The following is a 24,575-nucleotide window of genomic DNA, read 5'->3' as shown; positions in this document are numbered from 1 at the left end:
TTTCCTCTGTTTAGTGGCCATTGCAGTTTAGATCTGAAAGGGTAAGTGGAATGCTTTGCAGGTTTTATGAGATATAACAGACTCCATCCAGTCAGAATCAGTCCTGCCTGATTGGAATTTTCATGCTGTGCTGTGTATAGTTACCACAACGTGAGCCAGCTGGGGGTCAGTTCAGTAGGCCGCTAAAAGGGATGAGGGAGGAAGAAGTGGCAAGTTCTGGATATTAATTTTTTTTTCAGGGGGAGGTGGTAGAAAGTACGTAAGACAGATGGTTAATGAAAAAGGCCGACCTTGGGGAGCCTGTCCCAAAAGGCATTGAACTTCAAAATCTGTCTCCTCTCTCTGTTTGGCCATGGATATCTTTAACTTGCTTCTCCTTAAAATCATGCGGTTTGCTTTCTTTGCTGTTGGAGAAAAAAGGTTCTGTCCCAGACAAGCAGGTTAGGAGAACTGGAAAACCTGTTATTCCCAGTTGGAGTTTATTACCAAATATCTGAAGCTCTGCTGACTGTTAAGACATTTTGCTTATGCCTCACTGGCAGGAGGAAATAAAGCCCATCTAGAGTCACGGGGATAAAAAGGGCCTTGAAAACCCAAACCTCTTGTCAGGATTTACTTTAAAATTCAAAATAACTCAGACAGATGGGCATCTGACCTATTTTTGAAAGAATTTCCTTAAGCAGAGATTTTTATAACCTCTCCAGAAAGTCAGGTTGTTCAGTAGGCCTCGTTCCCAGGAATTTGGGACTTCTTGCTAACCCAGGTTTCTAAAGTTTCGGTACAATTTTACCCTTAAGTTATTTCAGACATGCTTTCCTATTCGATTCTGGATGAATGAACTGGACCCATCTGATTTTAGAAGCCATTGAATTCGCACCCCTTCCCTCCTCCATCTTGCAGATGAAATAGCTCTAGCCTAGAAAGGTTAATAAATGAATTACCCCAGGTAACATGCATAGTGAGTAGATGAGCTAGGTTCTGAACCTTCTCAAAAAAACCCAAACACTTGTCTTGGACACACTGGGGCTGCTCTTGGCTTGAATCGGCTATTTCTTCCATGAAAAGTGGATTGTTCCTTTAATATGATCGCTGTAGACCATCACTCAGAGCAGAATCCTCAGATGAATTGGACTTCTTAGATACTTTTAGATTTCTGGTTGGTCTCTTTAAGGGAACCAAATTTCATTTTATCACCAGTGGAATGATTTTCATGGAAGACAAGGATTGTTACCTGAGGTTGATTTAAAAGGCATTGCAGTAGGAGGCAGCTTGCATAATTTTTTTGGCCAAAGTGCTAATTGTCGATTTTTATGACCTTTCTGAAACAGAGGTGTAGTTTCTTGCCAGCCCCTGGCATTCAGAGTCATTCTTCTTGGTACCTGCGGCTTAAAAGATGATTTTAGTACATGTGGCATTTGGCAAAGCACTTTTCTGACTTTCTGATGAATTTTCTTCCTCAGATGGATTCTGATCAGGATGCATCAAGAAGCAGGCTACGAAATGCCCAAGAAAAGATGGCGTACTCCCTGGTCTCTGTGCCTGAAGGAAACGATATCTCCTCGATCTTTGAGCTAGATCCTACCACTTTGCGAGGGGGTGATAGCCTTGTTCCAAGGTATGACAGAAAAACACTCCCCTGGAGGAGTCAGTCAGTGCTTGGAACCTGACTTAGTGGTAATGCCTCTTTACTGTAGCTCGGCACAGCACTTTCACATTTACGTACTGCTTCCATGGATATTCTCTCATTTGACTTTTCTCAACAGCCTTTGCAGGAGGTAGGGCAGATAATATAATTTCTTTTTTTACAGATGAGGGAACTGAGGCATGGAAAGGTTGTGATCTGATCAATATCAGATCGCTAAAGATCAAGAGCTCAGGTCTCTCATGTCCAGTTCCAGTGCTTAGGCAGCTACATTACTTTGTCATCTGTCACACCAACCACTATTGTAGAAAAAAAAGCTGTACATCCAGGCTTTCCTGAGGAAGGCCAATCTTGAATTAATTAGCCTGTTTGGAGCAGTCAAGCTATGGAACTATTTGTCCTATGGAAGAAAAGGCCATTGATTTAGAGCCAGAAGGGACATGTATAGTTTCCTAGTATAACCTCCTTTTACAGATGAGGAAACCAAGTCCTAGACAGGGAAAGTGATTTGCCTGAGATCATATAGGAAATAATGGCAAAGCTAGGATTCGAAACTTTTCCTCTGATTCCAAGTCCAGCACTCTATCCTTGCCACCTTCATCTGATTGTTCAGGAATCAGACCTCAAAAATAATATCAAGTAAGAGTCTAGAGGGCCATGTTATGAGGTGTCACGGTCAGGAAAATACATGAAACTAATTCGTTGAATAGTATTACTGTTTGTGGCTTCCTTTCCCCTTCCTGATTGGATGCTGTTGACCAAATGAAGAAATAACAGGAAGGAAAAATTGTTGGTGATGGTATATTGGAAATGTTAGGTGGCTGAGGGGATTGTAGTAAGGGTGCAAATGAATATTGCAGTTACAAGATTTTAGTTTTGTTGTGTTTTTGAGAAGAAGTGGTATACTATTGAAGGCTCTATTTTCTTCAGACATTCAGTAAAAGTTTAGGAAGTGCTGGCTATGTGCAGAACAAATGTATTTAGGCACTGAAGGCAATGCTAAGGTAAGTAAGAGCCTGTCCTTAAGTAGCTGGCAGTCTAATGGTGAAGACTGCCAGTGATCCATGTATAAAGTGATAAGAGAATTCCTAAGAGTGATCAATCACTTTTGACAAAAACAGGAAATCAAGGCTTCCTGGAGAATGTGGCATTTCATATAGACCTTGAAAAATGGATTGAACCTCAATAGACTGGCATGGTTAGAAGCAAATGTTTCAGGCATCAGTAGTAGAATGAATAGAGGCCCGGAATGAAAAAAACATTGTTTCTTTCACCAGTTTGTCTGGAACATGGGCTATTTTGTGGAGAGCAATGGGAGATAAAGCTGAAAGGAGAAGTTGGAATAAAATTACAGAAGGACCCTGGATGTCAGGCTTTTTATTTGGCAGGTAGTGGGGAACTGCAGGAACTTTTTGAACAGAGGTAGAATGTGATCAGATAGAGCCATGCATTAGGAAGACTCATCAGTCAGTAAGATGGAGGAGAGAGGGGGGGTGGGAAGGGATTGCTTAGGAGGGGATTGCTCTGGTCCAGTTCAGAGGTGATGAGTACTTGACCAGTGATGTTGGTGGCAGGAAAGGAAAAGAAGAGACTGTACAAAAAGAGAGAATGTACAAAACCTGGCAGTTGATTAGATAAAGGGTCTAAAGAGGATGGGCAGACAATATGATCCTGAGATTCTTGAGTGACTGGGGGAAATTTTTTTGAAAATTAAATTAATTTTAAAAACAGGGAAAGCAGAAAGAGTAGATTTGGAGAGGAGGGGAAGGTAAAGTGTTTGGTTTTGGATATGATGAGTTTGAGGTCCTTGTGGTATATCAGTATTGAGATGTCCAATAGGCCTTTAGAATGATGGGTCTAGAGATGAACAGGTTGGGGCTATGTTACTTCTTACATGCAAATTATTATTGGCAAGATGCAGTTGAAATACAATTTTTATAACACCTAAATATTGATTTGTATTTTATTATGGGTAATGTTTTTTTAAATTAAATTTTCATTGACATTTTGTTTATTGTTATATTTCTTAGCATATCCCTCACTAGTCCCCTCTTAACAGTCTTCCCTGAAAAAAAAACAAAAAACAAAACGAGTTCAACATATAAGAAGAGTTGGCCATTATATTCAGTGTTCTGAGCCCAGAGTTCCATATTTCTCCAAAGAAAGGGAAGATTTGTTAACAGGGTGTTAAAGGAGACTCACCACATCACTCTGTTGTGTAATAACACTACAGGTATTATTCCTCTTTCCTAGATGCCTTCACCTCAGCCACTCCAGGTGCCACCCATCCTTCAGAGCCCAGCTCCATTTTCACCCCCTCTGTGAGGCCTTCCTGAAATCTTTGGTCCTCATTTTTTTCCCTCTGCTGAATTCATGCGGAATGTGGTTATTTAGCACTTCTGTATTTGTGGATGTGTCTATTCACTCAGGAGAAGACCAAATGAATGAAGAATGTCACTCATATTTCAACATGTATCTAAGCAGACATCCAATAGAGCTTGTTGAATACTATGTATATCTGAGACAGACAAAATATGAACAGTCATGCGGACCCAGTGTTGAAAGGGAGGAGAACAGTTGACTATATTTTTCAGAAAATTGCAAAACACTTTTACTGACCCCTAAGCAGCCTTCCGCAAGAGCAAAGAACCACCTTTTCATTTTTCTATTGTTGTGCTGAGGAAGTAAGATACAGAATACCACTACTTCCAAAAAAGTAAATATGAGTGTTACATGGGGCAAAGAGGCATGGTGTGTGTGGGCAAATGGCAACATAGAAGCAACCAAGGCACCCCCTTCCCCCCCCCCAAAAAAAAAGTAAAGAATGTCATTGAGGAATTGTGTAACAATGAGAATTTGAGGGCTGGGTCTGTGGCAAGATTAAGGGATGGTTTTAGTGCTTCCTGATGAGAAAGGTGGTTAAGTTTTAGAAATGTGCATGAGACTCATGCAAACTGGGCAGACATGGCTGGGTTGGAATCTGCCTCATTCCTTAATCAGTCAAATCACAGATCCATTTAAATATTTAAAGAAAATTTCCCTGGGTAACAAGTTCTCACTATCATTTTGTGTTATTTATTGTTACTTAGTGCAGCTAATTCAGATTCCTTAAAGGCAGAGACTTTCTTTTTTGTATTTCTGTATCCTGTGTTCAAATTTGTGCTTAACATATTAGATTCTCAATAAATAGTTGTTTAATTGGAGTTAAGCGGGGAAGGATATAGTGCTGTCCATAAAAAAGCCACAGAATTTAAGAAGTTGATGCTAGGACACTTGTCATGGGTATGACCACTTTAATATGCCAGGTCGGAGAATTTGAAAAGATTACTAACCAGGCCAAACAAATTGAACCGTTATCATAAATTGATCAGTATTGAGCACTCACTAATACTTGGTGCTATTAGGTATTATTAAATATGCATTGCAATGTATATGGCAAAAACAACAACCAAAAAAACCCCAACTAAAACAAAACTCACCAATTAGCTTAGGTACATTTAATTTTGGGGAGGGGGCAGTTGGAATGTTTTGAAACATGGTGATTACAAAAAAATGACCTAAAATGCCCTAGACAAATTCTTGTTTGCTTTTAGGAACTCCTATGTCAGACTCAGACACCTGTGCACTAATACCTGGGTTCACAGCACAAATATCCCCATTGACAAGGAAGAAGAAAAACCGGTGATGCTTAAAGTAAGTCTGGGAACTTGGCTGCTGACTTTGGGGCTTTGGTTGATCCCCAATGAAAGGGTTTCATTGTGTCCAGAAGGGAAACATACCAACCTGTCAAGTTTTGTTGATTCATGACCACTTGAACATGGTCAAACTAGAGTTCTCCCAAAGAATTCTCCACAGAAAGACCTGAAGTGAAGCAAGCTCAGAGCTGTAGAAATAATGAGACCATTTAGTTCAGCTCCTGGTCTCTAAGCTTATGCAATTACCTGGATGTTCATGCCTATCTTAAGAACAGTTTTGGCTTCTAACAATGTTTTGGCTTATAAACTTGAAGACCATTAAATTTTCAACTGATGTTTAAATAGAAGGCACCATGAAAAATTTTGCCCTTTCCATTACCTTATATAGTTAAGCCAATAGAAATTCTACTTCCTGGCCTCTTAACCTTTTTGTTTCTTGGATCTTCTTGAATTTTTCAGATTGGCACATCTCCCGTGAAGGAGGACAAGGAAGCTTTTGCCATAGTTCCAGTGTCTCCTGCTGAAGTTCGAGATTTGGACTTTGCCAATGACGCGAGCAAGGTTTTGGGATCCATTGCTGGCAAGTTGGAAAAGGGAACTATCACACAGAATGAAAGAAGGTAAAGGGATCAGGAAGTGAAAGGATGCATTTTCTCCTTTGCACAGAACATATAATTACTTGTCTTCATAGTGGACTAGAATATGCAGTCATGGTGTACTTGTGACCTCTCCTCATGAGCCACCTTGGAATCTTGCAACCATTTGTAAAGGGAGCAGAGGCTTTTTTACTCATTCCTCATGGCACTGACTTTCTCAGCAGATCCTTGGAATCTTAAAACGCACTGATGATTTCAACTTTTAATTTCAGTAATGAATGGGCAGTAGGGTAAAATGGAAAATAGATTTGTAACTGGAGGACCCAAGTTTGTATCCCAGCTCTGTCACTAATTAACTCTGTGACCTTGAGCAAGTCACATCTCTGACCCTTAGGTTCTCCATCTGTAAAATGAGGCACTTGGGCTTAGGTGTTTTCTGAAGTCTTGAAATCGATAATTCTGTAATTTTTTGTTTCTGCCCTCAATTCTGAAAAACCTCTAATTTGGGGAAGATTTATTGATTAAGAACTTGGTTACTGGGGCAGCTAGGTGGTGCAGTGAATAGAGCACTGGCCCTGGAGTCAGAAGGACCTGAGTTCAAATCTGGCCTCAGACACTTGACACACTAGCCATGTGATGTTGGGCAAGTCACTTAACCCCAAATGCCCTGCCTTCCCCCCTCCAAAAAGCAAAAAAAAAAAAAAAGGACTTGTTTACTAAATTATTGACTAAGAAGTGATTAACATTTTGTATAAATATTTGCACACATACATATACATCCCAACATCTTGTTTAATGCCTTTTGGTTTCAATATGTTCAATTTGTAATATATTTGCCATTGAAGATCTCTAGCAACCAAAGGAACTAGGAATGTTTAGACTGAGGGAGACTAGGGAGAAGATATTTCAAATAGTTCTCAAGCATTTGAAGTACTTAAAATTGTCTTTGGCTTCCTGGAGAAAGTTCTGGTCTGGCAAAACAAAGGTGCCACATGGATTGAAGTAGTTGAATGCATCTATTGTGTTGAAGAAGTCTTAGCTTGTCTGCTTGGCCCGACAGGACAGAATTAGGAGGAGTGTTTGGAAATGCCAGAGAGAAAGATCGAGGCTTAACATAAAGAAAGATGTCCTAACCCTTATTGCACAAATAAAGAGGGCTCCCTTGGAGGCTGTGATGGGTTCCCTTTCACTGGAGGTCTTTGAGCAGAGTCTGGATAGCCACTCATCAGAGCTGATTCGGAGGGGATTCCTGCTCAGATATGGGTTTGACAGAATGTCTTCTTGGGTTCCTTCCAACTCTGAGAGTGTGTGATTCTGGTTTCTTCTCTAGATCTGTGACCAAGCTGCTTGAAGATCTAGTTTACTTTGTCACTGGTGGAACTAATTCAGGTCAAGATGTGCTTGAAGTAGTATTCTCCAAACCTAACAGAGAACGCCAGAAACTGATGAGAGAACAGAATATTCTCAAGCAGGTCAGCTGGGCTCTGTGACATGGGAAAGTTTGTAAAGAATGAATGGAAGTCATTCTTCCTATAGAGTTCCTTGTGTGATTCCCCCAGAAAAGACTTGTTCAGGCCTAAAGGCATCTGATTCCTGGGGCTAAGGTTTCTAAATAAATTTAAGTAGTGAATTAGTTGATTGACAAGAGGTGTAGAAGGTTAGATCTTCAGTTCTCAGTTTTTTTACTCACAACCACTTCATGAATCTCCCTCTCTTTCCCCTCTTGCAACCCCTAGCCCATAAGATATCTCACCATTATAAATTCTGACTCAGTTGGTTAAACTTGGAACTGATGGATTATTGTGGGTGATGATTTTAGGGGGTTCTTAAAGAAGAATTGTATCCTTTAGAAAATGTTGATTTCTTATAATTAGTAAATGGCATATTGGGGAACTAAAATCTATTTTAGTGTACTCTTTGAATTGTCAGCTGGCTGCAGGTAGAGACCATGCATGCCGGTTTAACTTTGACCTTTCCCTAGTGTTTAACTAAGTCCTTCACACATGCTAAATATTTGTTGATTTGAGACTTACATTTCTTTTTTTCACAGTCAACAAGTTGAATAAGTACTTGTTGAATGAGTGCATAAATGAAGTATGTATGATGTAGCTACTGAGTATAGAGTATATTTTACTCATTACGTGCCCTGTTGCTTTTGACTCCCTAAATCCCAATGTTTGCTTTGGGGCCATTTTGAAACAAACGAAAAGCGTGGCCTCTCAAAGATGGTAACGGTGCAATTTTCCATCTTCACTTGCTAAAACATCTTACAGATTTTCAAGCTACTTCAGGCCCCATTTACAGACTGTGGAGATGGACCAATGCTCCGTTTGGAGGAGCTGGGTGACCAGCGGCATGCTCCCTTCCGACACATCTGCCGACTGTGCTACAGGGTCTTGAGGCATTCGCAACAGGACTACAGAAAGAACCAGGTGCGGAATGCGCTGGAATCTGATGAGTAGCTGAATGGTGGTAGAATTTGTTCATTAAATTTGACTTTCTGAATGAAGTATTCACCTAGTCAAATTAATGCCCTGCAGAGATGTTTACCTTAATGGATAGGGTGGATATTTGACTTGGCCATTGAGCTTCTTCTCTTAGAGAGATGCTGAATCTTTTCCAGGCACCAGAGAACCATTTAAGCCAAGGAACCTGACAAAAGTCCCATGAAAGCTATTGTTTTACTTGACTTGATTTCATCCTGATTTCTTGTGGAACCTTCCATTGTGTTCACATGGTGTCTTCTCTTAAGACTTGGAAGAAAAATGCTCCAGTATACTCCGACTTTTGAATTCTTTGTTTGTTTGTTTCCCAACCCGATATTTCACTGGAATCAGGAACCCTTGGTGAGGAAACTTTCTCCCCGTGTACTTCAACTCCTGCTCTGCGAGTTTATAGTGTTAGAGAATTGCCTAGGGCCCTGAGAGATCGATTCATTTGCTTATGTTCATACAGACATTAAACATTGCTTTAACCGCGTGTCAAGTGAGACTTGAACCTAGATGTTCTGAACTCTGGATGGCTTTCACTATACCTTTTGATACATGGAAGTGCTTCTTTCCTTGCCTTGTCTTTCTTACTTCTATTCCCAGTCAACTGTTATTATTTCTCTCCATCTTGAACCTGGCACAAGTCTGGTAGAATTCTGGGCTGATAAATCTGATTCCAAGGCTTTCAGAAGATTTGTTAAAAAATAGTTTTTTCATATGAGATGAAATTTTTGGTCCATTATATCTGGATTTAAATTTAGCCTTTCTACTGCAATATTTTTTGTTCCTTTACCATCATTATATAGGCTAAACTTAAATAATTCCTTTGAAATGTGAAGATTTTGAATGCTCCCGTCTCTTCTTTACTTAATTTCATAAATCAAATATGAAATCATCCAAGTCTAATTTCTTCATTATTTTGTTGAATCTTTTTGTTTCATCTGTCAGGGCTATTTGTACTTTAAGTTTCTCTTGCCAGAATGTGGACTATGAGGAGATTTTAAAAAATTAGACCTAGACCCAAATTCTTGCCTGAGTTCGTGTCATGTCCTGGTAATAATAACTAATATTAGCATTTCAAGTCTTGTAAAGTACTTTATATGTTTTTTTTTTTATGTGAGCCTTCCGTCAGTCCTATGAAGTATGTTTTATAGGTGCTGAGAAGGAATCTCAAAACATAGCTGAGAGGTTTCCTCAGATGATGGATATTCTGTCCATCACTGCCTCTTCCTCTGACTCCTTCCAAATTTGGAGGACCTTCCTGAGCTTCCATTCTGTGTGCATGGCCTTCAAGAATTCAGGGTCACTTCTGCCATGATGGAAGACAGTGTCTGTTTCCAAGGTGTATGTCCAGCTGGTACATTATATAGTTCAGCAGAATAATAGGCCACAGGATTAGATAGGCCAAGTCTGTCTCCAGACCTTCCTGGAAGGATAATTATCTACCCTATACAAGTCTCCAGAAAAGGTACCATGGTAATACCCTTGGACACTATTTCAGTATAGGAAAATTGTGATTTAATAATGCCTTGCCTTGCCTTTAGAAATGCTCCCCTAGAACAGAGATTTTTAAACATTTTTGTGTCATGAGTCCCTTTGGCCATCTGGCAAATCCTATGGACTCCTCAGCATAATGTTTTAAATACATAAAATAGGAAGAATGCAAAACATAGGATGATAATGATGTGATAGCTAACACTTATACAGTGCTTACTATGTACTAGGAATCATACTAAGTGCTAAAAATTATCATTTGATCCTCACAACACCCCTGGGTGATAGGCACTATTATTATCTATTTTATAGATAAGGAAACTGAGGCTAACAAACAAATGACTTGTCCAGGGTCACACAGTTAATATCTGAGACTGGATTTGAATTCAGGTCTTCCTGATTCCTGGCCCAGCACTCTATTCATTTTGACACCTAGCTACCCCTCACTGTAATCCCCTAGGATTACAAAAGAAGCCAATTATTTTGAAATATTGTTATCATTTAAACCCAAGGTCATGGATTCCACGGTAAGAACACCTGCCTTAGAACATCAGGGAAGATCATTGTAGTGGAAATATCAGGAGAGACCTGAGTTCAAATCCTGGTTCTGTTATTTACTAGATATATGATTTTTGGCAAATCTTTTAGCCTCTCTGAGCCTCAGTTTCCACATTTATAAAGTAGAGTTTATTAATACTTGTAGTACCTAATTGTGATAAGGATGTTCTACAGTCTTGAAAGCAGTCTTTTATGACAATAACTGTAAAATAGAGATGATCTGATCACAGGGATTTATTTGAATTCACATGGATCTTTGAGAAGGAAAAATTGGGGTGAGACCATTAAAAAGAGTTCAAATAGTATTAATATGCAGCTACTTGGCATGAACAGAGCAAAGAGTAGCAGTTAGATCCTCTTGAATTAGTAATAAATTCAGAGCTAATAAACAAAGTCTGACCTTTGAAAATTGCCACTAGTAAATTCAAACTGTGTACTTAATGAACACCCCTACCTGAAAGCATCATGTTATGCTTTGCTCAATTATATTTGCTTGGCATATTTAGTAAACTATGAGGTGTGAGAACATTTTAGCTTTCACTTTGGTGGGGCATATTATTCCTGAAGTAAAATTCTGGGGGCAGCAACTTCACCTTCCACATAATATGATCAGTGAATTGTTGTCCTTTCCTTTAATTCTGAACATGATCACAGATGCCTTTGTTCCCCCCAACCCTGCTCTGTCCCTAAAGGAGTACATCGCCAAACAGTTCGGCTTCATGCAGAAGCAAATTGGCTATGACGTTCTGGCGGAAGACACGATCACAGCTCTGCTTCACAACAACCGGAAACTCCTGGAGAAGCACATTACCGCTGCAGAGATCGATACCTTTGTCAGCCTCGTGAGAAAAAACCGGGAGCCCAGGTGAGGTGGACCCAAAGCTGTGGGGCCAGCCAGGTGGGACATACACAGCCTTTTAAAAAGCCTAGGGAACTCACCTGGACGAGGTGAACTCAGGTCTCAAATTGTATTTCCTTGAGATTACCAGGACTTGGTCTTAATGAGGCAGTCATTTCCTTTTGGCTTTTTTCCAAGTCACTTGTCAAACCCTCACCCTTAGGAAGGCAAAGGGAGTCATCCTTCCTTATTGACCTATAGTCTTGGCAGGAGGTGATATCACTGTGGCCAGAGTGAGTTGTTACTTGGCTGGCTCACATGTCCATACAGTGGTTACTCAGTGATGCTAAATGCATACAGGCTGTTTTTATTTCTTTGAATTTACTTCAAGGCCACATATGGTGACTGACTAGATCAGAGGTAGACAGCTGTTGGCCAGCTACATTGGTGTAGTGACTGAAGGCAACTCAGACAATGGACGGTGGGACTCTGATGCTGTATGTGGGAACAGTGTGACAAAACATACAGTATTTGGAAGTAGGCCTCCTATGAGCAAATCTAGGCTTTGAAACTGCTTCTGTAAGGAATTTTCCCTCACTAGGTCTCATTTTCCTTATCTCTAAAATGATGACCTTTAGCACCCCTTGTAGTTCTACATCTAGGACACCACGTTCCTCTTTTCTCTTTTTCCCTTTACTCCATTTTGATGTCTTCCTTGTCTTTCATCTTTTCTTTTCCCTATGTCCTTTAAATTCTTCCTTTCTGTGCCTAGACTTTGGGTTTCTAGTAATATTAGTGATCAGTGGGGACACATAGGAGACTCACAGTTCATGCTCCTTCTATTACCTCTGTGTGGACCAACCCACTTTTGAAGCCTTGCTTCATCTGGCAAATCTTAAAGCACCATACAGATATCAGCTGTTATCATTAGCTGTGTTCAGGGCATCTTAATAATTGGGTCTTAAATGGAAAGAATTTCTTTCACCTGAAGACAATGCCCATTTTTGTGTTTTCTGCTTCCCAACAGATTCTTAGATTACCTCTCTGACCTGTGTGTGTCCATGAACAAGTCAATTCCGGTGACCCAAGAACTGATCTGTAAAGCTGTGCTGAATCCAACCAATGCTGACATACTGATTGAAACTAAGTAAGTAGCAACCTGATGATTTTAAGACTATTGGAGAGATGGGAGTTTAGGCTTTGAAAGTGCCAGAAGATTCCAGCCAGTGTATGTTGCCCAGGCATCACAAACAGTGAATCCAAACCACTGAAGGAAGCATAGTCGGTGGGAGGTATAATTATCCAAAATAGGACGGTATCCTATATTTCTTTTGGAAAGTGCTATCTTATTAATTTGCATGCAGAGCATTCATTTTAGGCTCTTTTTCAAGATGGTTCCACTGCTTTCATTTGGCTAGGCTCAGTTGAGATACCAATTAAAATGTGAGCGTTTTTTTAGCCACTCAACTTTAATGTGAAATATTTACAATTGTGCAAAAATGTTAAGCATCTTTAGGTCTGGAAGGAAGTAATTTTTATTCTCTATGACTGTACTACATTGGAAGAGAGATTCCTGAAATATCATCCTGACATTTTTTTGTTTGGGTGGAAATAGCATACATGTCACTCTATACAACATTGACAACAATAGTTATAGCTAATCTATATGAAGGGGGTCTGTTCTGAAGAAGTATTTCACCATAGACAGGATAGGACTATATTCTTGATTTTTAACTCTAAATATGCTGTTGAGATCCTTTTTGGTGGGATGTTTATGTCTACCAAGCATAATCTAATTTGTCATTGGCTCTAGGTTATTTAAATGTTTCCCAGGCATGATCTAATTTGTTTTAGGCCCTGGGCATTTGTAGTGTGAGGTTATGATATTTTAGTTTCAAGTGCCTAGATCATCTTCTGGGCTGAGCTCCTGGAAAAGGGCTTCAGCGTACTTTAGACATCGAGAGCCAAAGCCCTGTTTTATTGCCAAGCATGGAGTTTATAACATCTCCCGAGCTCAAGTGGCTTACCAGAAGAGCTCAGTGAATGATGCTGGTTTTTCATCTCCTCATTATCCAGGTTGGTTCTTTCTCGTTTTGAGTTTGAAGGAGTGTCCACTGGTGAAAATCCTCTGGAAGCTGGAGAAGATGAGGAGGAGGTCTGGCTGTTTTGGAGAGACAGTAACAAGGAGATCCGCAGTAAGAGTGTCCGGGAGCTGGCTCAGGATGCTAAGGAAGGGCAGAAAGAAGACAGAGATGTCCTCAGCTACTACAGGTGATCAGAACACTTGGGCTTTGACTCTGACGGGGGGAGTCCTGGGGCCGAGGATCAGGAATTCCCACCCGCTCATTGGCTTCGCTTGGTATAAAGGAACAAAGCTATCTCCAAGTCATATAATGAATAACAAAGCAAGTGGGATATTGGCTATTTCAGGTCTTTGGAATCTATTTAGTATAGGAGAGGCAGCGTAGTGTCAAGGAAAGAACTTTGACCTTGCAGTCGGATGAGACCTGAATTGGACTTGCATCTCCAATACTTACTGTGACAATGAAGAAGATATTATATCTCTCTGGGTCTGTATCCTCCTCTGTTAAAAAGAGATAATGATACCCTTTCTACCTACTTCATGCAGTTGTTTTAACAAAGGCCATCCTAGAATCCTAGATCAAGGACTGGAAGGGGACCTTTGAGTACATCTTTTCCATCCAGTATTCTCATTTTACAGATGAGGAAACTGAGCAGATCTCAGTCACACGTGTTGCCTAATTTCACATAGATAGTAAGCATCACCCCTTGAGCAAAGGTCCTTAACCTGGGCTCATAGGTGGTCTGTGGATGTATTTCAGAGGCCCTTTGAACTTGGATGGGAAAAATGAAATTTTTATTTTCACTAACTTCTAACTGAGATTTATTTTTTCCTTCAACTATCTGAAAACAGTAATCTGAGGAAGGGTCTATGACACAAAAGAAAGATTAAAAACCCTTGGCCTGGTGCCAGAGCATTTGTTTTCATTTGAATTATGCTGCCTCCTAGGTGATACATGGAAGATATGTGTAAGGCATTTTGTAAACCTTAATGTGCTAGCTATGTAAATGTCAGATATTATCATCATCACAGGGATAGCAGCTTAGCCTGGCTCGGGTGAGAGCATTTGTTCAGATTCAGGATACTTGGATCCAGATTCTGTCTCTGGCACTCACTACCACTATGGGCACAGAATTGAATTATTGTTGAGTTAGACTTAGCTAGATCTTAGCAGTTCTAGTCATCATATGCCTTTCAGGTCAATTAGAAACTCCTACCAACCTCAGACCATCACTCAAGATGTAAGAGCTAGACAAGTCCTACTCAAAAACTTAATAAGGTTTTCATGCATTTTTGCTCCCTTCACTGATACAGATCACCACACATTCTAGAGTTGGATAGGACAAGACATTCTTGGAGCCTGCCTGGAGATGGGCTTCTCTGCTCTTTAACTAGGCAGATCTGTAGATGATAGAAATAGACTATAAGAATAATTGCTATAATTATAATTAATAATAATAGCACCACCTTCCAGAGTTGTGAAGATCAAATGAGAGAATGATTATAACACACATCACAATGCTTGGTACATAGTAGACACTATATAAACCTTAGCTATTATTATGGGATCCATCATTGGTCTCATAGCAAAAGTCCTTTATAACTTGGCAAAAGGCCTGTCAGAGTTTTCATTCCTCTGGCCTAGATTTCAGCACTCCAAGCTCATTTGTACAATAGAGTGAAGCTTTGGGACAGGTATTTAGTGCAGGATGTTAGTAGCCATAGAATATTTTTCATATTTGGGGAATTAAAAAAAGCACCAGAGTCCAATACAAACAACAGAAAAGGACATAAAGCTTAGTACATAAATCCACACTCAAGAACATAGATAATTGGCAATATGTGCGAAGGATTTGAGGATTGAAATTTCTTCCATCTAGTGCTGCAAAAGAAGACAAGGAAGGTAGGGTTGATGGAGAAATTTGTTTTGTGAAATAGTATGATTTTCTCATTTAGTAGAAGATTTCTGCCAGTGATCTTTGAGGTTTATGGTTTTCCCAAGTTGTAGCCATCATCTGGTGAGTTAACTTACTCCAAAGATATTAAGAAAGTGCCTTCCTGGGGCAGCTAACTAGGTGGTGCAGTGAGTAGAGCATGGGCCCTGGAGTCAGGAGTACTTGAGTTCAAATCTGGCCTCAGACACTTACTGTCTGTGTGACCTTGGGCAAGTCACTTAACTCCAACTGTCCTGCCTTCCCCCCTCAAAAAAAGACCAAAGGAAAAAAAAGAAAGTACCTTCCTAATAATGAAAATTCAGTGATGGCAACTTTGCTGGGGAGGGGAGGTGGGAAATGCATTTTAAGTTGTTTGAAAAGAAGGTATGAGATGTAAAAACTTGTGCCTGAAGATCTGAAGACATAGGTATAATTCTGTATCTTTTAAAAAAACAATAATCGCTAATGATATTTACATAGCACCTGCTTTGTGCAAGGCACTGCGTCAAGTGCTTTTTACAAAATCTTACTTGATTCTCATAACCATGTGAGGTACGTGCTGTTATTATCCCCATTTTACAGTTGAGGGAGCTGAGGCAGACAGATTAAGTTACTTACCCAGAGTCACACACTTAGGAAGTATCTGAAGAACTCACCTCTTTCTGATGCCAAGCCTAGCACTCTATCCAATGAGCCACCTACCTGTCTCCTAGGCAGAGGTTAAATGACTTGCCCAAGGTCACACAGCAGGTAAGTATCTGAGGCCAGATTTGAACTTGGGTCTTCCTGATGCCAGACCCAGCACTCTATCCACTGTGCCATAATTACATATTATATACATAACTACATGTGCCACCAGCGTTATAATGACTACATTTCTATGGTTTACTGGCTTGTAGGGCTTCTGAAAAAGTTATTTCTTCTCTTCTTCACTAGGTATCAGCTGAACCTGTTTGCTAGGATGTGTTTGGATCGGCAGTATCTGGCCATCAACGAAATATCTGGCCAACTTGATGTAGACCTCATTCTTCGGTGCATGTCTGATGAGAACTTGCCCTATGATCTGAGAGCATCATTCTGTAGACTAATGCTCCATATGCATGTCGACAGAGACCCTCAGGAACAGGTCACTCCCGTGAAGTATGCCCGCCTATGGTCAGAGATTCCTTCGGAAATAGCAATTGATGAGTAAGTTGACTTTTTTTATCCATCAAAACCGTTGAATGTTTTTATTCTCTTATATTGTAGTCAGAAATAATAGGCAAACTTTACAAGTTCAGATTACTTCTGGGTGGTTGTGGGAAGAAGTCTTTGCATTTTAAAACCCAGTCAGTCAGTTAGCATTTATTAATGACACTGCCCTAGGTGCTGGAGATACAAGTTCAAAGAAATAATCCCAACTCACAAATAGCTTGTATTCTGAAGAGGGAGACAACATATACATATATAACTATATACAGAATAAATATTAAGAAAGAAAGTACAAAAAAAAGTTAAAAATATAAGGTAGTTTGGCTTTAAATAGTGAGCCTGCAAAATTTCATTATTCCATAGAAATTTTTGTTGCAAATTTTGTACCATCATTAGTGCAACATTCTCATATTTACATTAGGACATTTTTAATTAGGGACCATTAATATTTTGCTGGCAAACAATCACTAAAGGACTATATTTTTCAAATACCATTTTTGAAGGTTGCTAAACATGTAATTCCAGAAAATTTTCATAAATTAGGATTTGTAGTTGGTTTTTATTTTTATACGCTTGTCAGAACTTGGCATACTTTTTTTAAAAAAGGAATCATTTTAAAACTAATTAACTTTAATGCTAGTTATAATAAAGCAGAGTCTATAAGTGAGATCAGGGAAACCAAGCCAGTAAATTATAGGATTTCCCTCTTCCCCCATTACATTATACCTGTCATTGTTCTAAGGTGCCTATTATGGTGGAGGTTAAATGTTACTTATATTTTAAAAGAATGTTTAACTTAGTATTCTTGAAATGTCACTTTTCATTGTAGTGATTCCTCAAGGTACTATCTGATTTCCATGTTCAACCTTCTTGAAATATATAATTTAAAAAATGTTAGTTTTTGAAAAATTGTATTTATGAAATGTTTTACAGAGTTGGGTAAAATTCTACTCCTCATCTCAGTTATTTAAAAAGAGGCACGATAAAAAAAAGTATATAAAATCCCTGTTGAGATTCAGCCCAAAGACTTAAATTTTCTCTCTCCTTACAGCTACGACAGCAGTGGAACTTCCAAAGATGAAATTAAAGAAAGGTTTGCTCAGACTATGGAATTTGTGGAGGAATATTTAAGAGATGTAGTTTGTCAGAGATTTCCCTTCTCTGATAAAGAGAAAAATAAGCTCACATTTGAGGTAATGTGAAAATTTTAAATACCAGATCTTAAATGGACATTTTAACAATAGGTGAATTGTTTGTGTGCTTTTAAATTGAATCTGTAGTCTTTGTAGTGTAAAGATGCTAGTTTAGATTTGCTCCTGAATAAAAATAGAGAGTAGTCTTTTTTTTTTTTTAAAGCAATTGGTGTTAAGTAAAACTTGCCCAAGGTTACACGGCCAGTTCTTTTTTTGTGTGGGTGTTAAGTATCTGAGGCCAAACCAAACCGATCCTGGGTTCTCCTGACTCCGGGGCCAGCGTTCTTACTCACTGTGCCACCTAGCTACCCCAGGATCAGTCTTTAAAAAAAAAAAGCACAACTTTGTCCAGTGATATAATAAAAGAGCCAAACGTTTATTCTGAATTGAAGCATACAAAATGGCAGAGATGAAAATGTACCCTGTCCTTTACAGTAATTGAAATATTCTTCCTTAATCACATCAAGAAAGTTACTTTTTATATTAAATTTTTCTTTCTTCTTGTGAACTTACCATTAGATTATGCGGTAGTTTATTTGATGTTTAAAGTTATATTTCCAGGTCTAGTGATCTTTAGCTTTTTGGAAATTCTGTGATGAGATAGAAAACTTGGAATCAAAAGGCACTGTGTCTAAGGTACAATTATATTAAGGGAATCATGTAGACCAAATGAATAGGTCAGCATTTTTCCTCCTGTTATTAAATATAACAGAGTCAAATAAAATGAATAATTTGGCAGTAATCTTAGAGGTTTCTAACTATTTTGCTCATGTCAGAAAAATTGTATAAAATACATTGAAGAGAATTTCTTCTGTCATCACAAAGTTGTAAATTTTTACCAACTTGTCATTGTGAACCAGAAGTCAAACTTAAAGTAAGGCAGGAAGAAGTCTGTTTGTTATTCTTTTTAAGACTATTTAATTCTTTTTTTTTTTAAAATAGGTCGTAAACTTGGCCAGAAATCTTATCTACTTTGGTTTCTACAACTTCTCTGACCTCTTACGATTAACCAAGATCCTACTGGCTATCTTAGATTGTGTACATGTGACTACCATATTCCCTATTAGCAAAATGGCAAAAGGAGAAGAAAATAAAGGTAGGAAATAAGTGTTCGATGGCCATTATGGCAATGTGTTTTGCATGATTTCAATATATAATTGATATCATATTGCTTACCTTCACTATGGTTGGGGGGGGAGGGTTTCAAAGGAGGGAGAAAATTCAAAACTCAAAATTTCTAAAAAAAGAATGTAAAAATAAATAGTATATTTTTTCAAGAAATAAGTGATGGGAGAAGATTATTTGATTATGGTATTGTCATCACATATAAAAAAATCCTTCTTTTCCTTCTGAACTTTACTCTGGAGCACTTCTCTCAGACTATGTATTGCTCAAGTGGTCACTTTCAATTTATAATATGAATATATAATGACATCATATGTAATACTATCTTACTCAGAGTATTCCTTGTTTCCTCAGCTAGATTAGATTATACAATCCTTTTAGGCTGATGTCATGTATTATGCTACATTTGGATTGGGTGGGATGGGGGTTTGGAGGTAGGAGGAAAGGTGGGTCCTGTGGTGTCTCTCCAGGTTAAGCACTCAGTAGTTTGATGAGAACATTTCCATTTGGAATCCTGCTGTCATTAAAGTAAATCAAGAACGTGGGGCTTTGGATGACTACCTTTCATGTCACTTGGATTTAGATAGTATCCTAGAGCAGATGTGTGTTGATGATCTCAGAGCCAGGGACCCACTTCTACAATATGAAACTTGCCAACACAGAGAGAAAACAGTTGGAAGATATAGTCAGGCTCCCACTTGTAAAGGCAAGATAATAAACCTCAGCCTTCCAAGGGAGATGAGGTCATAACTTTAAGACTGTACTTTCTGTTTCTTAGGGAGTAATGTGATGAGGTCCATCCATGGAGTTGGAGAACTGATGACTCAGGTCGTTCTCAGGGGAGGAGGGTTTTTGCCCATGACTCCCATGGCAGCTGCCCCTGAAGGAAATGTGAAACAGACAGAGCCTGAGAAAGAAGATATCATGGTCATGGATACCAAGTTGAAGATCATTGAAATTCTTCAGGTACCATCTAGTCAGTGGGGGACCCTAGGAGCAAAAGAACATTTTAAAAATGGAATTTCTTTCATGATGGGGAGCTGCAGTACTCTTGACTGGATAGGGATGAAGGGCTTAGAAGCAATCTGGTGTTTCCTTGAATGATAATTCATGAGATCATTGATTAAGGGCTGGAAGTTACCTTAGTGATCATCTTGTTCAGTCCTCTCATTTTACAGATGAGGAAGTTCAAATTCAGAAAATTTAAGTGGCTTTGCCCACATTCAAAAGGGATAATGTATTTATTCAACTAATAAGCATTTATTAAGTACTAATGCTGGGCACTGTGACGAGTGCTGGGGACACAGAGAAATGAAAAAGTCCCTGCCCTCTGGGTACTTCTGTTCTAGATACTGTATATTCCTTGTTACTGTCCAAGCTCATATAGGTAACAGAACTAGGGTCTAAATCCAGATTCTCTTCAAATTATGCTTTCTTAAAAAAATAAGCCAATAAGTTCTTAAGTTATATTATATATATGTATATATATTCTCCTCTGCTTTATCATCCCCATTACTATTCATAATAATGATAGTTAACATATAGCACTTTAAGGCTTGCTGAGGACCTACCTACATAATTTATCTCATTGGATTCTCATAACAGTCCAATGAAGGTGGGTCCTGTTATCATCTCTATATTATAGATGAGGAAACTGGGGTTGAGAGAGGTATTATGTAATTAGCCTAAGGTCAGTCACAGGGCTAGTAAGTTCCAAGGAGGAATTTGAACCAAGGTTTTCCTCACTGCAAATGCAGTGTTCCATCTGCTCTGTCCCACCACTTCTCTTATGAAAAATAGTCTCAGAGCATTACACTGACTTGGAGTTTTACCTCTCTTTAGGCCTTCTACGGTTTTCACTCAGCCTTGTTATACATTAGGAAAATATGGAGGGGATATTATTTGTCAACTTCAGCTACTACTTTCCTCAAGGAAAATCCCTTTGAGTTTTCTGGTTCAAAATTTCTTCAGAAAGAGTGAACAGTTCTTCTATTTTCAGATTTATTTATTTGTTTGTTTTTGGAAGGGAGAAGGCAAGGCAATTGGGTTAAGTGACTTGTCCAAAGTCACACAGCTAGTGGGGTGTGTCAAGTGTCTGAGGCCAGATTTGAACTTAGGTTCTCCTGACTCCAGGGCTGGTGCTCTATTCACTGCACCACCTACCAGCCCCTAGGTTTATTTTTAAAGTAAAATACTTTTCTTTGCTTCACTTTGTTTAGGAATCTTTGTGCATTTTCCCCCATCATTTATCATCTCTCAGTGGCTTCTCCACTGCCACCCAATAGAACCCTCCCTTGTAGCAAAACAATTTGGTTAAATAAAACATCAACGCATTGTCCATAGGTGACAGCGTGTGCTCCATTCTGCTCCTGTATTTCACCACTTTTTCTGCCAAGACAGGAAGTCTGCTTCACCATGAGTCTACTTGAAAGCATGATACAGTATACTTTCAGGAATACTTTTTTTATTAGCTCCTTTTTTCAGAGGCAGACATTTCTCAGAAGTTTGGGGACTAAACATTAGATAAACCTTTTCTCATTTTTTATTCTCCATTTGATATATTTAAAATTAGAATGGAAACAGACAAATTGGGAAAAAATATTCGTGGCAAGTTACTCTATTAAATATTGTTCTCATATTGAAGATAACAAGGAACTGATCCAGATTTGTAAAACTAAGAGCCATTCCTTAATATATAGATGGCCAAAGGATATTAACAGGCAGTTTTCAAAGGAAGAAATCCAACCAACAATTATATATTTTAAAAAATGGCTTAAATTCCTAATAATTAGAGAAATGTGATTAACGTTAAAGTTCCCCTTCATACCAATCAGATTGGCAAAGATGAATAAAGAGGAAAGTGAGAAATGTTGGAGGGTTTAAAGAGAACAGGCACACTATGTGTGTCAGTGGGGTGGTGAATTGGTCCAGCCATTCTCGAAAACATGCCCCCCAAATTCCTCCACTGTACTGTACTCTTTGACCCAGCTATGCCACTACTAGGCCTATACCCCAAAGAGATCAAAGAAAGAGGACCTAGATGTCCAAAAATTTATGGAAGTTGAGTTTTTTTTGGTAGTAGACAAAAATTGGAACACAAGAGAGAATTCTTCTAACAAAACCACAGCAGATGCTGAAGAAGCTTTTAAGAAAACAGAGCACTGATTTATGTTAAAAATCCTAAAAAGCATAAGCTTAAAAGGATCTTCTTTATTTAATATGGTCAAAAGGATATATTTAAAGCCTAGGAACTAGCATTATTTTTGCTTTGGAGAAACACTAGTACAGAAAGGGATAAAGCAAGAATACCCTCTCTCTCCACTATTATTTGACATCATTTACAAATGCTAGCTAGCTACTGCAGTAAAACGAGAGCAAAATTAAAGGTGTAAACATTGGCAAGTATGAGGTAGTTATCTCTATTTAGAGATATAGGATGATGGGATTACTTAGAAAAATCCAGATTGCAATGACTTTGAGCATAGCTATAGTGATGGATAATATACCTTTCATTCAAAGAACAGTGTATGTACATTGATTGCAGGATGAACTTTTTGACCACAACAGCTATCAAGGAATGTATAACAAATTGGAGAGAAGATTATAATTGGCAACAGTGAAGAGAGTGCCGCAGTTGACAAAGGCACAAATCCTTAAATATGGAAGTTATGTGTGTGAGGCCCTGTGCTTAGCAGTAAGGGATGTTAAAATGAAAAATGGTTGAATCCATGTCTTCAGATTGTTGATGGTGGGAGTATGGGAGTCAGGGGAGGAATATAACATGTAAACAAATAAAATAAAAAAGGAGAGTATGTTGAGGATAAAGGAGCAAATGCTCAAGGAAAATACAAGGAGGAAGGGAAGACTTTTTTTTTTTTAAGCAATCGGGGTTAAGTAACTTGCTCAAGGTTACACGGCCAGTTATTTCTGGGTGTGGTGCTGAGTATCTGAGCCCAGATTTGATCCAGGTCATCCCGACACTGGAGACACTGGAGCCAGTGCTCTTACTCGCTGAGCCACCTGGCCACCCCTAAGCAATTGGGGTTAAGTAACTTGCTCAAGGTTACACGGCCAGGTGTTTCTGGGTGGGTGCTAAGTGTCTGAGCCCGGGATTCGATCTCCAGGTCTTCTCAACACTGGAGCGGGTGCTCTTACTCGCTGTACTACCTGGCCGCCCCGGGAAGGCTTTTTTTTTTTAGCTGGTTGTCTAGTGGGAAAAGTTCTGAGTTTAGAGCCCAAAGACCTGGATTCAGATACCGACTTTCAGACTTAACGCCTATATTGAGTTGGGACAAATCATTTGATTTCACATTCCTCATCTTTAAAATGGGGGGTTTGGAACAAAGGGCCTCTGAGGTCCCTTCTTGCCCTCTCTCCCTGTGATCCTGTGATAAATGACCCCTAAGGTCACTTCCAGTTCTAAATTTATGATCCTATAACGAAGGATTAAGAAATGGTTCATGGAGGAGGCAGCATTTTGAGTTTCACTTTTAAGGAGAAAGAAGAATGTCTATTCGTGAGATGGCTTTTGTGAATGCACAGTCACAAGACATTTAGAAGGTAAAGGGTGGACAAAGGAGTGATGGGAAATAGGCCTAGACATTCAGGTGCAGTAAAATTGTAGGCTGAATGTCTGTCTAAGGAATTTATATTCTAAACTAGAGGCAGTAAAAGACCCACTGAAGGTTTTAGGCTGAGCAGGAAAGGGAGTGATATCATCATGCTTGTGCCTCAGGAAGATTATTTTGGAAGGTATGTAAAGGATACACTCAAAAGAGGAGAGATTACAGGCAGAAAGACCAATTAGGAGTAGGGTAAGGATAGCTATGTAAGAAGATATGATTGTGGTGGAGGGAGAGGGGGAGAATGAGTCAAATTCCATGAATATATATCATTTTTGTAAAAATAGATTTTTTTACTCAAATCCATTGTTTTTATATCACTTAGATTTTACTTTGTATCCTTCCTCCTTTCATTTCTCAAAGAGCTACTCTTCATAGCAGAGGATTTTTTTTTTAAGAAAGAAAAAAATTGGCTAAATAGACTAGTACACAGGAAAAAATTATGGTATGATCTACTTCCAAATGAGAAGGAACAATTATATTTTAACAATGTCATATCTAACAAGTCATTTATTAATAAAAGTGGATTTCTTTCTATGTTCTCCTAATTTTTCTCAACACCCCATTCTTTCCTTTCTATTGAAAGGCCCTTCGTAGGCCCTTAACAACTATTGAATTCGATTGAATTTCAAAATAGCATTTTTGGACACTGACTTACCATTAACCATTTACACCTGTAGCTATGATAATGAAGACTCCATGAGAAGTTAAGGCGATATGGGATGACTTAATACTCTGATGTCCAAGCATCTTTCTATTAACCTGACTGTTTACAGGTCAGCTAAATATTTGATTCACCAAGTTTTCAGAACATTTGGTGTGGCTGAAACCAGGCGCAGGTCAAGTGCCATAGCTGGTGGGGGGGGGGGATGTCAAAGGCAGTATTTTAGTATAACTAATGTTTCCATTTCCACTTGAATCTCCAGTTTATTTTGAATGTGAGATTGGATTATAGGATCTCATGCCTCCTGTGTATATTCAAACGGGAGTTTGATGAAAGCAATTCACAGACCTCTGAGACATCCTCAGGAAGCAGCAATCAGGAGGGACCAAGTAATGTGCCAGGTCAGTAATTCCAACAGTGGGTCTTCAAAGATGGAGTGGAGTCAGTGGTG

The 24,575-nt window shown here is 38.9% G+C and overlaps 1 protein-coding gene across 1 annotated transcript in view; it reads left to right on the top strand.

The window, feature by feature from the left end:
- Nucleotides 1-24,575, top strand: part of ITPR1 (inositol 1,4,5-trisphosphate receptor type 1) — a 393,216-nt gene that overhangs the window by 172,248 nt on the left and 196,393 nt on the right. Inside the window, exons 13-25 of the mRNA XM_069084059.1 lie at nt 1,461-1,615; nt 5,236-5,335; nt 5,797-5,957; nt 7,264-7,405; nt 8,207-8,365; nt 11,167-11,339; nt 12,340-12,459; nt 13,389-13,583; nt 16,266-16,517; nt 17,572-17,713; nt 18,656-18,809; nt 19,617-19,804; nt 24,387-24,525. Coding sequence (XP_068940160.1) covers nt 1,461-1,615; nt 5,236-5,335; nt 5,797-5,957; nt 7,264-7,405; nt 8,207-8,365; nt 11,167-11,339; nt 12,340-12,459; nt 13,389-13,583; nt 16,266-16,517; nt 17,572-17,713; nt 18,656-18,809; nt 19,617-19,804; nt 24,387-24,525 — 2,080 coding nt within the window. The remainder of the gene's footprint in view (nt 1-1,460; nt 1,616-5,235; nt 5,336-5,796; nt 5,958-7,263; nt 7,406-8,206; nt 8,366-11,166; nt 11,340-12,339; nt 12,460-13,388; nt 13,584-16,265; nt 16,518-17,571; nt 17,714-18,655; nt 18,810-19,616; nt 19,805-24,386; nt 24,526-24,575) is intronic.

This window comes from Petaurus breviceps, unplaced genomic scaffold, assembly GCF_028583685.1.
Source record: "Petaurus breviceps papuanus isolate PSGF00001 unplaced genomic scaffold, PetGlider_PUasm1.0 174, whole genome shotgun sequence".
Lineage (NCBI taxonomy): Eukaryota > Metazoa > Chordata > Mammalia > Diprotodontia > Petauridae > Petaurus > Petaurus breviceps.
Note: the sequence above shows the minus strand (reverse complement) of the source record. Positions and strands in the feature narration are given on the sequence as shown.